At 56.4% G+C, this 14704-nt stretch overlaps 1 protein-coding gene across 1 annotated transcript; it reads left to right on the top strand.

The window, feature by feature from the left end:
- The first annotated feature begins 10580 nt into the window (after positions 1 to 10580).
- On the top strand, positions 10581 to 12211 carry FOXI2 (forkhead box I2). Its single transcript, XM_036337326.1, has 2 exons — positions 10581 to 11061; positions 11778 to 12211. Exons 1-2 carry the CDS (start codon positions 10581 to 10583, stop codon positions 12209 to 12211), a joined length of 915 nt encoding a protein of 304 aa, XP_036193219.1.
- The last annotated feature ends 2493 nt before the right edge of the window (positions 12212 to 14704 follow it).

The raw sequence follows: 14704 nt of genomic DNA on the forward strand, positions 1-14704 counted from the left end.
GAGTCACTGCTGTAAAGGTGTTACGCTCCGACAGTCCCCTTCTGTGAGCCTTTTCCTCAATTTCTTTCACTGCGGACATTAATTGATGGTCTGGCTGCAGCACGTGCCGTCTTCCTGCTGTCAGAGTCCCTGTGGGAACTCAGGTTGTCCCCATCGTCTCTCATGCCATGGCTGCAGGCGTCCTCTCCGGCGCTCTGCCCAGTAAACGTGCGACACTCTGAGATAGAAGGAAATGCGTTAGATACCCAGGCCATGGCTCCCCTGGAAGTGACATCCACTGCTTTTCCCAAGCCCACATTTCAAATATCACAACGATAATTCCCGTGTTATGCAATAGGAAGGTCTACGGAATAGGGAGTGATTTTAATTGGACATTAAAATGCAATGGAAAATAATGTAATGGTATAATTATAAATTCCTTCGCTACGTAAACGAATGTGACCAACGCTCTACAAACCTGTCAATCACACCGAAAGGGGCTAGAAATTAGAATCGTGGCGTGAAGAGCTTCTTTAAATGATTACAGACTTAAAAACAGCTCTGAGCTCCGTGTGCACCGAGGAGGCTCCTTTCATCCAGCACGAGAGGTTTGTTTATGCGCTGACATTTATCCAGATGCAGGCGCGCCCGCCGCGGGGACGGTGAGAGGCCGGGGGGGACGCCGCTCAATTAGCGATGAGCGTTCACAGACATTTTATTTAGAAGAGAGGCCTGCTTCTCGTTAGGATGAGCGAAAACATGGAGGTGGGAAGGAATCAGAGACCAAGCGAAGTAAAATAAAATCGCGTCTGGAAATCTGAGGGGGACGCGAGCCATGTTCCCCGTTGATGGTTAGGATTTTTAATTTACATTCAAACTCAGCCCCAAGAGAAAATAAGGTAAATACAAGGTAGTAAGCCCCGGGGAGTGCGCTAAGAAACCAGCGCGCTCCTGCAAAGGTAACGGATGACTGAGGCCCTGTGAAATCAAGAAACCGAAATGCCAAGTAATAGGCATAATTTTTCTTAAAACGGTCTGTGTACATATGCATTTATGTCCATGCAAATGCCTGTCTATGAATATGTATGTGTTTATATACATGTGTTTATAAATAGATGCGCATAGATTTTTATGTGTATCTACTAGCGCTTTAAAATGGCATTTCAGATTTATTTTATTTTTCACTAAAAGGAATGTTACCGAGCTTTTAAAAATACCACCCACCATAATTTTTATCAACTATGCGATCGAAATATAATTCAAAGGCACAGACAATACTCAGTGATAGTAGATAATGCTTAAGTATACATTTCTTTCTTTTTTTTAAAAAAAAAATACTCGCCTCAACAATGGAATTCCAGTGAGAGGCTCATCAACTTTGAAATACTAATCTATGCTTGGCTGGTGTGCCTCAGGGGTTGAGCATCGACCCATGAACCAGGAGGTCCCGGTTCGATTCCCTGTCAGGGCACATGCCCGGGCTGCAGGCTCAATCTCCAGTAGGGGGCATGCAGGGGGCAGCCAATCAGTGATTCCCTCTCATCACTGATGTTTCTATACTTCTCTCTCTCTCTCCCTTCCTCTCTAATACACACACACACACACACACACACACAGTAGAGGGAGACCAGACAGTGTGGCTCAGTGGTTGAGCATTGACCCATGAACCCAGAAGTCACTGGTTCATTCCATTCCCGGTCAGGGCACATGCCAGGGTTGCCAGCTCCATCCCAGTGTGGGACATGCAGGAGGCAGCCAATCCATGTTTTTCTCTCTCTCCCTCTCTCTTCCTCTCGCTCTAAAGCAGTGGTTCTCAACCTTCTGGCCCTTTAAATACAGTTCCTCATGTTGTGACCCAACCATAAAATTATTGTCGTTGCTACTTCATAACTGTAATGCTGCTACTGTTATGAATCATCATGTAAATATCTGATATGCAGGATGGTCTTAGGCGACCCCTGTGAAAGGGTTGTTTGACCGCCAAAGGGGTCGCGATCCACAGGTTGAGAACCGCTGCTCTAAAGCCAATAAAAACATATTTTAAAAACTGTAGAGGAGAAAATGCCACTGCTTTGCCTGGACCTTGGGCAGCCGCAGAGCATCCTCCTGGAGGCGGGCTGTCTCAGGCATCTCGCCTCCACCTGCAGCTCCAACATGGGCAGTCAGCCTGCGCCCCATGAGTTCAAGCCCCATCGCCAGAGAATCCCAGCAGAGACAAGGGTCCCTGCTAATGTGATGTTTCCCCGACAAGGGCAGGCTGGGTAGAGCGGGTGGGCGGAGTGAGGGGGAGGATGTGTCAAATGAGGCCTGCAGCCGCTCCATGGGAGCCTGGGGATGAAGAGGTGGGACCATTAGCACCAGTTGGCCCTGGGATGAGAGGCGGGACCATTAGCACCAGTTGGCCCTGGGTTGAGAGGCAGGACCATTAGCACCAGTTGGCCCTGGGATGAGAGGCGGGACCATTAGCACCAGTTGGACCTGGGATGAGAGGCAGGACCATTAGCACCAGTTGGCCCTGGGATGAGAGGCGGGACCATTAGCACCAGTTGGACCTGGGATGAGAGGCGGGACCATTAGCACCAGTTGGCCCTGGGATGAGAGGCGGGACCATTAGCACCAGTTGGCCCTGGGATGAGAGGCGGGACCATTAGCACCAGTTGGACCTGGGATGAGAGGCGGGACCATTAGCACCAGTTGGACCTGGGATGAAGAGGCGGGACCATTAGCACCAGTTGGACCTGGGATGAGAGGTGGGACCATTAGCACCAGTTGGCCCTGGGATGAAGAGGCGGGACCATTAGCACCAGTTGGACCTGCTCGGGGCTGCTTAGCCGGAGTAGCGAGTGAGGAAGGCCCTCCCGTGGGTCGTGGGTTGGGCCCCGGCTGCACATTGTCATTCCCGTCTCTGATGACACGTTGGTCGCAGTGCATCACGCTGTGCCGTTGTGCAAGATGAGAATTCTGCAGTCACCTCCGAAAATGCGATGACCGTCTTTTGCAGAGGAATCGATCACGCGTAGCTCACTGGCCGGGAAGATGGATGGTGCCCTGTGCTGGGCACCGACAGCTCAGAGCGAGGCGTGATTGACTGAAAATGCCCGTGAACTACAGCCAGCCACGCAGGGTCCTGCTCCGTCTAGACACAAAACAGAGGGCTCCCCTGGCTAAATGCCTTATTTTTACTCCAATATTACCCATCGTCCCTCCTTATCCTCGGGGGGATACGATCCAGGACCTCACACCGCGGACTATACTGAACCCTGTATGTGCTGTTTTCCTATGCGTACCTACCTATGACAACGTTTATCAGTTAGGCCAGTGGTCGGCAAACTGCGGCTCGCGAGCCACATGCAGCTCTTTGGCCCCTTGAGTGTGGCCATGAAGTTTCAATCGCACTGTACGTGCACGCCTGCACGTGGTATTTTGTGGAAGAGCCAGACTCAAGGGGCCGCAGTTTGCCGACCACTGAGTCAGGCACAGCCAGCGATTAACAACAGTAATAAAGTGGAACAATTATAACAATAGACTATGGTCACAGTTACGTGGATGTGGCCCCTCTCTCCCAAGGTCTTATGATGCTGTGCTCACCTGTCCTGGTGATGGTGTGAACTGATGCCGCCTCTGTGATGAGTGGAGGAGGTGAGGGACTCGGGCACGGTGACGCGGGGTCACATGACTATGTGGGTGGTTGGAACACAAGCACTGCGATACCGCGACAGTCGATCTGCTCATGGGGCGGCTGCTAAGACACTGACAGGCAGGCGGTGTGCACAGCATGGCCCAGCGGGCGTCCGGCCCCGACAGCGCGGTGCCGTCATGCTACTCAAAGCAACCCACACTTTAAAACTGATGACTTGTTTGTTTCTGGGATTTTCCCATTTAATATTTTCGGACCATGGTTGATTGTGAGTAACCAAAACCACGGGAAACAAAACCACAGACAAGGGGAGACAGCTGTCTGAGACACTGGAACCCTGAGCTGCACTTGGTTCCTGAAAGATCGACCTGGAAGACATCTGTGTCCTCCATTTGCCTCGCCATGAAACTCTACAGGTGGGGCAAGCATAGGGTTACAGTTGTGAGTATGCGAAACACAGGGCTTATTCTTGTCTTATTATTCACTCTTCTAGTACAGTGGTTCTCAACCTTCCTAATGCCGCAAACCTTTAATACAGTTCCTCATGGTGTGGTGACCCCCAACCATAAAATTATTTTCGTTGCTACTTCATAACTGTAATGTTGCTACTGTTATGAATCGTAATGTAAATATCTGATATGCAGAATGTATTTTCATTGTTGCAAATTAAACATAATTAAAGCATAGTGATTAATCACAAAAACAATATGTAATTATATATGTGTTTTCCGATGGTTTTAGGCGACCCCTGTGAAAGGGTCATTCGACCCACAGGTTGAGAACCGCTGTTCTAGTATGTATTTTTCCATATAACTGTAAACCTACTTTTGCCCATGCTTGTATTGTTTCTCAACTAGCATAAAGTCCGTGACCAATTTTGACCTGGAAATGCAAGAAATGGTAGAAGTTCAAATGTTAAGAACTCTGTTACGGAAAGGCCCCTCTTGTCCACCAAGACGTGTGTGGGAGGATGCTGCCGCCTTCATCTGCTCATCAGCCTTCATTCTCCCAGCGCCCAGGGGTGGGTAACACGCCGTCCCAGGCAAGCCTGGGCATTGCTGTGCAGGGGCCAGCTGGGGCTTCTCGGGTTTGACATTCACAAGTAAGCACGCCATTCACAGGGCTTCCCATGACAGGAGGGTTCTGGTTTCCATGGAACCACAGGTTTCTGGGGTCAGAGCCTAATGAACGGATTAGAAGCCCATGCACCTCTCAAGCAATTTCAGCACAGATGTGACTTCTAACTTCTCACTCATGCGTGCAGGGATCTGTTCAAATCCAGAAGGTGGAAGGAGCTGTCCAGGGTGCTGGGCCTAAGGGAGGTTGGCCTGTCCATCCCCCATGCTCCTGTTGGTGCAGATGCCGCTGCTTCCTGTTTTGCTCCGACCCTCTGTGACCGAGATGCAGTGTGCCAACAGTTTGGGGCATTTTATTTCTGAAAACATATTTTTTCCGAAGGAGTCACTAACAGCATGTACACCATTCTACAATGAAAGCCACTCCACTTTACAAGTCTATGGAACATTTTTAAAAAATCACAATTTTTTTAATAAGAGTAATTTTTTACCAGCTCAATTTAAACTGCCCTCCAATGACTCAGTCCAAGAAAAAAATAGCAAGTCTCTTACACTAAGAAGTATTATCGGTGTTTTAAAAAAATCATTTGATCTAATACAACTAATCCATGGAAAAAACATATTTCCGTGCTTACCCTTAAACTCATAAAATGCACTGATTATATCATCCTTCACAGTAATTTCACATACTTATTCACCAGGAAAATTACTCTAGACACACTTTTTAAAAATAGTCATGGGGATGTAATGTACAGCGTAGGGAATACAGTCAATAATCCTATATAATAAAAGCCTAATATGCAAATCAACCAAAAGGTGGAACAACCCGTGTAACAACAAGTCGCTATGACACGCACTGACCACCAGGGGCCAGATGCTCAACACAGGAGCTGCCCCCAGCCCACAGGCCCCAGGCCAGCCAAGGCAGGTGCCAGCGGGCCCCCCCAACGCCCCTGATCACCCCAACGGTCGCCCCACAGAGGGAGGCAACTGGCCCACAGGACGGACTTGGAAAATAAAACTGTGATCCCTTCATGGCAGACTCCGGACCCCAGGGAACTCCTTGCAGGAACCTTTGTATCCGTCTGGCTTTGACTTGATGACCTGGTCACCTGTCCCGCCAGAGTGATCCATCGTTGGAAAGGGGAGTCTGGCCATCTGGGGCACCAGCTCGCCAGCAGAGGGCGGGTCTGAGTGGGAGCACGTCGCGCTCCAGTCTCCTGCTTCCTCAGTCAAGGCATCTGCAGGACTGAGTTCCCTGGGCTGGGCTGCTCGCCTCTGATGCTGGGTCCCCACTGGGGACACCTGTGTCATGGCGCTGACATGTCCACAGGCGGCTAAGTGCTTGGGCGGTGGCGCCCGCCGCTTCCTGACACAAGGTGTCCCCCCCCCCGACCCCTGCTGCACCCCAGGGGGAGTCAGACTAGGAGTCAGTGGCCCCGACACACAGGGGGAGTCTTTCCCCACTCGCTTCCTCCTCGGGGACCCAGGGCTGCCATGCACCTCCCTCTCCGAGAAGCTTACTCCGTACACTGTTTGGTTCCCACACGAATTGTCCTCCTGTTTCTTAATGTGCAGAAGCAGCCTTTGAGTCTTAACTCGGGGAGCTCCTGTGAGAGAGAAACATCGATCGTTTGCCTCCCATGCGTGCGCCGACTTACGCGCTCCAACCAGCGATCGGACCCGCTACCTTTCGGTGACGGGATGAAGCTCCAACCAACCCAGCCACCTGGCCAGGGCTCTCTCTTTTTAATCAAGGCAGCATTCATGGTGTTGAACACAACAGGGCTTTTTCTTAAATAAAATGCCAACACTTACTATAAAGTCTTGTGTTTTTACTAGCATTGCGTTAAAAATACTCAGTAGAATTCTCATAAACGTTGGCATTAGAATTTCTAATATTTTTTAAAGCTTTATAATAAAACACACCGTCGGTAGCAAATGTTTCATTTGTAAAGGGAAGGTCACATCTTTAAAAAATTTTTTTATTCCAAAACATCTTCACTGATAGCTATGGATTCTCAGTACTTCTTCCCTCTTATCTATTTCATTACCTTCTTCATGGGCGAGGAACAGGACTTAACCTGCCCATTCTGTACCATGAATAAGGGGGTGTTTGTTAGCAAGTGGGGCCGCTGGAGGAAATAAGCTACCGTTTCCCACTAGATGGCGTCACAGTCACAGTTAAGGAGAGGGGTGGCGGGAGGAATGACCGATGCCCAGACCCACCACGTGACCCTAAGGTGGTACCTCATCGCACCCCCAGCTCACGGAAGCTTCCTGTTTATTTGCTGCAGTGTAACTCCTGAAAATCAAAACAGACTAGTAAAGAGGAAGAAACGCAACCTTCTCTGTCACCCTGATAACATGAGCTGGCGTGTATTGTGCCGGGAAGTGTGCGAAGTGCCCTATGTGCAATAATTCGTTTCACCCCCGTGGGGAGGGGAGGAGACGGAGGTCGAGTGAACTCAGCCAGGGCCACACGGTGAGTAAGTGGCAGGACCGGGATTCAAACCGGAGCCCGTCTGACACCACAGGCTGGCCGGTCACACGCCGTTCCTCGTGCCAACGCCGACGGCCGCTGTTAGCGTGGTCCCACGCAGGCTCTGACAGTCTGCCTTCTGTGAAGGTACAAGAAAGCAGATGGAACCATGACACTTAGAACGCCCTTAGGTGACCCCAGTGGCTACATTTGACATTCAAGGAGCCCTTCATCCGTTCCCTCACACCTGTTTGTTAAATGTACCCACCCAGGAAAAGAAGCATTGTGCGGTTACGGTACCAACCACACCACCCAGTCAGTCCCTGCCGTGCGTGCGTTATCTCAGCCCCAGGATGGTGAAGATGGGCACTCTGAGCTCCACTTTGCAGATGAGAAACTGAGGCCTGAGGGGTTAGGCAGCCTGCCACCCAGCAGCTTGGGACTAGAGCCAGAATTCAAACCCAAGTCCACCTGTAGCTGAAGCTCACACCTTCTGCATTCGCCAGCTTAAAAACAAACAAAAAACCCCACAACTATTGGCAGTCTGCATGCCCTGATGTTGCTTTAATTTTTTTAAGAGTTTGAGGCAAATTTCAGTTGTGAACTACCGCAGGGTGGTGAGGAAATAGGATACGGATTAGTTGATAAATCTAATACGTCAAAGCACTTCCCAGCTGAGGGTGGAATGGGACTCAGAGATGGGATCCCTGACTCAGGGTCCATTGCTGGAAGCAGGGTTCAAGCCAAGGTCGGGCTGACTCCCCAGCCTGAGCTTACAATTCCTGAACATGGGACATAATTTGAAAGACAAAAACGACTCAGTCCAATCTGCTGAGAGAGAAGGAAGCTGCCGCAGTGGAGATGGAAGAGGGATCCGGGGCTCGGTGCGGTTAAAATATGTGCATTCCTGCCCGGCGCTGGTTGTACTGATGTTTTATAAAGTAAAATTGAGGGCAATTACATGAAGGTTCACCTGATCTTCTGAGAGGTTCCAGACCTCACAAGTGTGACAGCCTGAACAGGAAGACGGCTGTTAAAATTAAAGGGAATTGGAAGGAACTGGCATCCTTTTACCCCCTTACATTGTAAGAGGTGACACAAGCTGTTCTTTAACATTCAGCATCGCTGGTCCCGTGACACAGCCGTGCCGTCAACTGCAGATGAAGGTCATTCTTTCTCCCAAACCCCTGGGTCACTCCCAGGGAAGCGTCGTCTGCCTTCCCAGCCCTGGACTAGGAGGAGCACCGCCCCACAGTGAGGCGGCAGCGGAACAAAGGCTGGTCCTGGGGGTCAGCCTGGCAGGCGAGCCCAGCAGGTCAGCCCTCCCACCAGCTGCCTTTCCCACCTGCACTCCCTTCTCCATGATGCCTGTCCTTTGGGTCCAGGCAGGGCTGTGTGGCTTCGGGGACTCTCCATCCTCCTGAAGCTCGGATTCTGGAGAGCTGGGGGCTCACCAGCAGCTACTTGAAAACGCCGGGTGTGGGACCCACTTCGAGGACAGCAGACTACATCCTGTTTGTAGGCCACACGCACTGGTGCCCAGCCTGCCAGCAGCGACACATCTGAGTCCAGCTTGCAGTCCCCTGGCTGACAAGAGACCCTCTCTGCATGACGCCGCCCCTGGAGTCTAGTCACACCCACGGGCACACGCGTTTGAAATGGTGAGGACGTGTTGGAAACCAGGATGCTGGGAGGCAGATGGTCCGGCTGCTCTTTCTGATAGAAACGCAGGGAGAGCACAAGAAAGGAAAAGCTGGTGCAGGGAAGGTTTCGCATCCGGAGCCTCCTCTGCCCCCAGCCGCCCCTGAGCGTGGTCTTGGGGAGGGGCTTCCGAAGGTCCTGGGATTCCACAGCACCTCCTCCTCTGACAATAATGAGAAATCTGGGGGGGGGGGGGGGGGGCTAAGGTGGGTGCAGGCCGGCTGAAGGGCCCCCTCACCAGCCGGGTGCTTCGTGCCCAGGACTGGAGGGCACACGCCTCCCTGGTCTCTACCCTCCAGAAGACACCACTTCCTAAAGGGCTGGTACTTGCAAGGGCAGAGGCATTGAGGCAACAGTGGGCTCTCCCTTCTGCCTTTTGCTACACTGTCCCACAGGCTGGCTGTTTTTCATAACATTTGACATCACAATCTGAGAGGCCTAAAGCCCCTGAACTCTCCCTCCCAAGTCTTTCATGGCGTCCAGTCCTTAGCCCAGCCCCCGGGCCTCCTCCCCAAGCCAGAAGTGGGAGCAAGGCGGGCGGAGGGCTGGAAATGTTGTTCTTTAAATGAGTTTAAATGTATTCTCTTTGAGGATCCACAGTCCCGGGAGATATTGAGGAGGGCCCCGGGGCAATGCTAATTCTGATGATAGGTGCTAGTGATGGGGACAGCTCACCTCTGAACCTGACCCACCTGGGGAGAATTTTCGCTTCTCCCCCTGAGGGTAGGGGGTCCAACCTGGAGCCCTAAGGCCCTGCAGCTCAGAGGCCTGCCCCTCAGACTGCCTTCCATGAGCCTGCAGCGGGGAAGGGCCAGGCGGGCAACGTGGGGAGCCAAGGCATGGGGGCTTGGGGTCCTGAGAGGCTGCGGGGGTGCCGGAGGAGCTGGGCAGGCGGGAGAACCAGTCCATGTCCATGTCCTGCTGCTGCTGGGGATGGAGTCGGGCGCACGCTGCGGGGCCGGCCTGGGAAAAGCGTGGAGGGTGTTGCCAGCCCTGCGCTCAGCCCCCAAGGCCTCCTCGCAGACAAACCAGGGGGTCCCGCTCCCTGGGCTTTGGAAAAGCAAAGGTTCTTCAGGACCGTGGGGGTCCCGAGCTTCCAGAGTCTCCACCCTTCAGGGGTCTGGTTCGTTTTCAGGCCACGCGGGCACTCCATTTGACTCCCGTGCCAGTCCCCGTCCAGCCAGGCCGCATCGCCCCTCCTGGTGGCCCCAGCCCTGCCACATAAGTGGACGTCATCGGGGCTCCTTGGCCCGCACTGCAGCCCCCGAGGCGGGGAGGGATTGGGGGGGGCAGCGTTCCCCATGGGAGAGCGAGGGGGCTGCAACCCGCAGGGCCTGCCTGAGTGTCCAGGGCAACGGGGCCGTGGGGTTGACGAGGCGGGTCGGTGGATCCAGGGACCCCGGGCGCCCATGGCAGAGGTCCTGAGCGACTTGGCTCTGGGAGCAGGAGGCAAGGGGTGGGGCGTTCTTGGAGCCGCTCCCTGCTCCCGGGAGCAGGTGGGGACCAGGGCGGGGCGGAAAGCTGACCTGGGGCAGAGGCAGAGACCGCCCTCTCCAATGCGGGTGTCCCAGGAGGCTCCGCACCCACCCTCACCTGCCCGGCCCCGACGGCATTTAAAGGGCGAGGCCAGGGCTGCGCTGCGCTGGATGAGGCGCCCATGAGCTTGGGGTCAGAGCCGCCCGGCCAGGCCCGGGAGCGGCCGGACATGGCCACATACTGCGACGGCTTGGGGGCCTGCCCGGCCCCGCACAGCCAGGCCCCGGCAGCCTCGCACCCCACGGGCTACGGGCGCAGGGACCCGGGCGCAGCGGGCGTTGGCCCGCGCCTGTGGCTGAACACTCCGGCTCTCGGTCCCGCGCCCTACGCGCCCCCCAGCTACACCGCCCCGGGCCCGCTCCTGGGCGCCCCGGGCGGCCTGGCGGGCGCGGACCTGGCCTGGCTGGGCCTCCCGGGGCAGCAGGAGCTGCTGAGGCTGGTGCGGCCGCCCTACTCCTACTCCGCGCTCATCGCCATGGCCATCCAGAGCGCGCCGCTGCGCCGGCTGACGCTCAGCCAGATCTACCAGTTCGTGGCCGGCAACTTCCCCTTCTACCGGCGCAGCCAGGCGGGCTGGCAGAACTCCATCCGCCACAACCTCTCGCTCAACGACTGCTTCAGGAAGGTGCCCCGCGGCGAGGGCGACCCAGGTACCGGGCGGGGCTGCCCGTCGGGCGCCGCCAGTTCCCTCGGCCCGGCTCCCGGCCCTGGAGTTGGGGGGGCGGGGGGCTGTCTTGGACGGGCAGCCCTCACTGTGCCAGGGGGATCCTGAGGCCGGATGGGGAGAAGCGGGAAGGGGCGGGGAGGGGCGGGGAGAGGCGGGGAGAGGCGAGCCGGGCTGCGGGCAGAAGCGCAGGCCCTGACCCAGGTCGGGTCCTCCGTGCGTCTGGAAACCCCTGCGCGCTCTCGTGCCCGCGCTAGCCGGCGGGGAACCCTTCTAGTCCCTTCTCTGGGCCTGGGGTCCCTTCTGTAAACGGGGAGACAGTGCCGACCCCAGGGGCTTGCAGGCAGAGGAGGCGCCGCTTGGGGACGCGCTGGGACCTGCTCTGCGCCCCGTGCGCTTTGTCTCTGCCCCGGGGCTTAGGGGGCCTCAGTAGTTCCTGGGGGTCGCCCTTCCCCCTTTTCCTGTAAAGTCCAAACTCTCCCCAGCCCGGCTGCGGAGGCCCGTCCTACCCGCACAAAGTGCCTCCCCGAGGCTAGAGGAAGGGGAAGGGAGGGGAGGGGAAGGGAGGGTAAGGGGAGGACCGGGGAGGGGAGGGGGGGGCTATAGGTGGGGCCGGGAATCTTCCCAAAGCCGCCTCCATCTCTCACGCTCCCACTGCGGCTCCCAACCCCAGGTTCTCTGAGCGGGGCTCTCCCTCCACAGGCAAAGGCAACTACTGGACCCTGGACCCCAACTGCGAGAAGATGTTCGACCACGGGAACTTCCGACGGAAGCGCAGGAGGCGCGGGGAGGCGGGCGCGGCGCTCCCGGGAGCCCGGGGTCCGGGAGTTGCCCGGGCGCCTGTGCTGGATGCTCTGGGCGCGGGGTCCCCGGACCCGCAGGCCCCCGCGTCCCCGACCGCTTCCGAGGCGGCCACCTGCTTCTCGGGCTTCGCCTCGGCCATGGGTGCCCTGGCTGGCGGCCTGGGCGCCTTCCCCGGGGGAGCGGCGGGCGACCTTTCTTTCCCACGACCCGCGGCGGTGGACGGCCCCCAGCCCCCTGGCCCCTCCCCAGGCCGCCCCACGGGCCTCCAGACCGCGGCCGCCGGCTTCAGGGTCAGTCACTTGGTCTACAGCCGGGAAGGGACTGGAGTTTGAAGGGAGCCTGGGACTGTCCCCGTGTCCTGTCCAGAGGCGCTGATGGAAGTGTCCATCCCGTCTGGTGACAACCCCAGAGGTCAGGGCCCGAGGGACACAGAGTCCCAATGGCACTGAGCTGCGCAGTGCCGGCCTCTGGGTGCCCTGGCCTGTCGCAGGCCCCTCTCCCGGAGGCCACTCAGGGCAGGTGAGCTGCCCTGCTCCTGCTGCCTTCCCAGTGCTCGGACCTGGGCCCATGTTCCCTTAAAGGGAGGACAGGCTGGGGCTCAGCCGCCCCTCACCCTCACCGCTGTGTGCACTGGGATGTGTAAGAGGGGCTTCCTAATGTTCAAGGGGGGCTTCCTAAGGCCGAGGCTGCCGGAGGGGGAGGGGAGAAGGGCAGCTGGATGAGGACAGCGCCTCCCTGACAGGCAAAGGCCAGGGATTTCCAGTGATTCTGGGAGAGCACCTTTCTCGTTCAGGACTGGACTCTGGGTGGAGAGGAATGAGCAAGCTCCACAGGTGCCACAGGAGCTGGGCCACACGTGTCCTAATAAATGTGCTGCGTTCACTACGCTTCCCGGTGCCAGCTGTGTCCTGGGCTCGGTGCTAGGCCCGCGGGGATGGCCTGTGCCCGTCCAGGGACCCGACAGGGAGGGGCGCGGTCAGCCTGCACCGTGACTCTCCGGCAAAAACGATGGCTCTACGGTCCAGTCCAAAGCCATCTCGTTGGCACACACACAGCTCCCACGCCGGTTTTCCCCTCGCCAAGCGTCCCGCCTCCTGCTGGTTAAGGGGGATGTGTGGGCTTCTCCGCTGTGCGCCTTCCCTGTGGTTTAGGCAGGAGCCGACCCTGCCGGAGGAGTCAGCTCAGTTGCTCCTTCTCCACGGCCCCATTCGGGAACCTTAATGCAAAGCCTGTCCTCTTAGGAGATCTGCCGGGAGGGGGAGGGGAGATGGCAGGGGTGAGCCCAGCTGCCCTCCCAGAGTCCTGGGGGGAGGGGGGGGCACCTCTGGCACATCCCTGCACCATTAGTTGGTGTTTGGGGAACTCTTCCTCTCTTCGTCTAGTATTACATTTGCTAAACCACAGTGTTCAAGGCGAAGGGCTTGGCACCTGCAATAACGACTTTGAGATCAGCGGCTGAACACAAAGAATGCGAACTATTTGGGGTTTTACTCCATTCACGAAGGGTAAATACATTGTATATTAGGTTGGAATTTCACGTGCGCACACAACGTATTAGATCCCTGCTTTAATAGAGAGCAAACTGAGCTGATGAGTCATGGAGGCGTCCCCTATGCCAGGAATCACGTTCATCCATCCGACACCCACTGAGCATCAAGGGGACAGAGTCTGCGGATGTTTAATAGACATGATCTCCTTAAGCCCCACAGCCACCCAGTGAAGCCAGCACCCTTCTCCCCATTTTCCTGATGCAGAAACTGAGGCTCCGACTGACCAAGTGACTGATTTGTTGCAGAGGCCGCGGATAATACTGAGCTGGGTCAGCAGGACCCTCCCTACCCGCTGCCCCTGACTTCCCTGCCCCCCACACCATCCTGCAGGCTTTAGAGAGACCGCACTTTTCAGGGGTCTATCCCTGACACCCCAAGTCAAAGTTAGGGGCCCCTCCGCTCCTGCAGCCCCTGGCGGACTGCATCACCCCCTCCCCCGATTGCTTCTCTGTGAGGAGGAGCCTGCCTGCTTCATTTCACAGTAACATCCTGTAGAACCGGGTGGGAGCAGCTGAATGAGTGGATGGACGGATGAGTATAGTTGCACCCACTCATCAGAGGCACCCCTTCCGGTATAAGCCCCCCAGTCTCCTATGAGGGGCTGATTCCTCCTCGCAGGGGGCCACGCCTTCTGCTGGACCCTCCAGATACAAAGTGAATGAGACAGAGCCCTGAGAACAAGTGTCGGTTTGCAGAGGCCCCTGCCCTCCGTGCTGTAGGGCTGTGTGCTGAGTGGCGTGCGGGAGGGGACGGTTCAGGGGTGCAGTGGGGGGTGAGGCCCGTAAGGCTTGGTTAGCCCCATAAGTTCCTTACTTGGAACAGGAAAACCATCCTCATAGCACAGATGACGTCCCCGGAATCCACGCTGACACCTTCCTGTCTGCACCTGGTGAGAGCAGCTACATGCACCTTCACCCGAGGGAGGAGTCCCTGTTTGCCAGCGGCGCCGGGCCTATTCCAGGCCACCCTCCCTCTCTGAATCCCGGATCTGGGACAAGGCTGAGCTCCCTCAAAGGCAGGAAGACTCTGAGGACAGAAATTGCAGGGGTGGTGGGCTGAGGGGAGGCTCAACAAAACTCAAAGACGGGGAGAGGCAAAGCAGGTGCGATAGACAGGTTTTACTGCCTCTGGACCTGCCCAGGGCTCTGCCTGTCTCCAGCCCCTAATGCGCCCAGTAATCCATCACCCGTGCTGGCCCTCACCCCTCCGGCCCCAGCGGTCAGGCTGACGGGGGTGGGGGTGCGGTGACTCCTGCGCCTGAGCCGCTCCTCTGGC

The sequence above is a fragment of the Myotis myotis genome, unplaced genomic scaffold, assembly GCF_014108235.1.
Source record: "Myotis myotis isolate mMyoMyo1 unplaced genomic scaffold, mMyoMyo1.p scaffold_m19_p_15, whole genome shotgun sequence".
Taxonomy (NCBI): Eukaryota; Metazoa; Chordata; class Mammalia; order Chiroptera; family Vespertilionidae; genus Myotis; species Myotis myotis.

Coding starts and splice junctions, on each gene's coding strand:
- FOXI2 (XM_036337326.1), top strand. CDS start 10,581: ATGGCCACATACTGCGACGGCTTGGGGGCCTGCCCGGCCCCGCACAGC. Junction 11,062..11,777: donor CCGCGGCGAGGGCGACCCAG/GTACCGGGCGGG, acceptor CTCCCTCCACAG/GCAAAGGCAACTACTGGACC.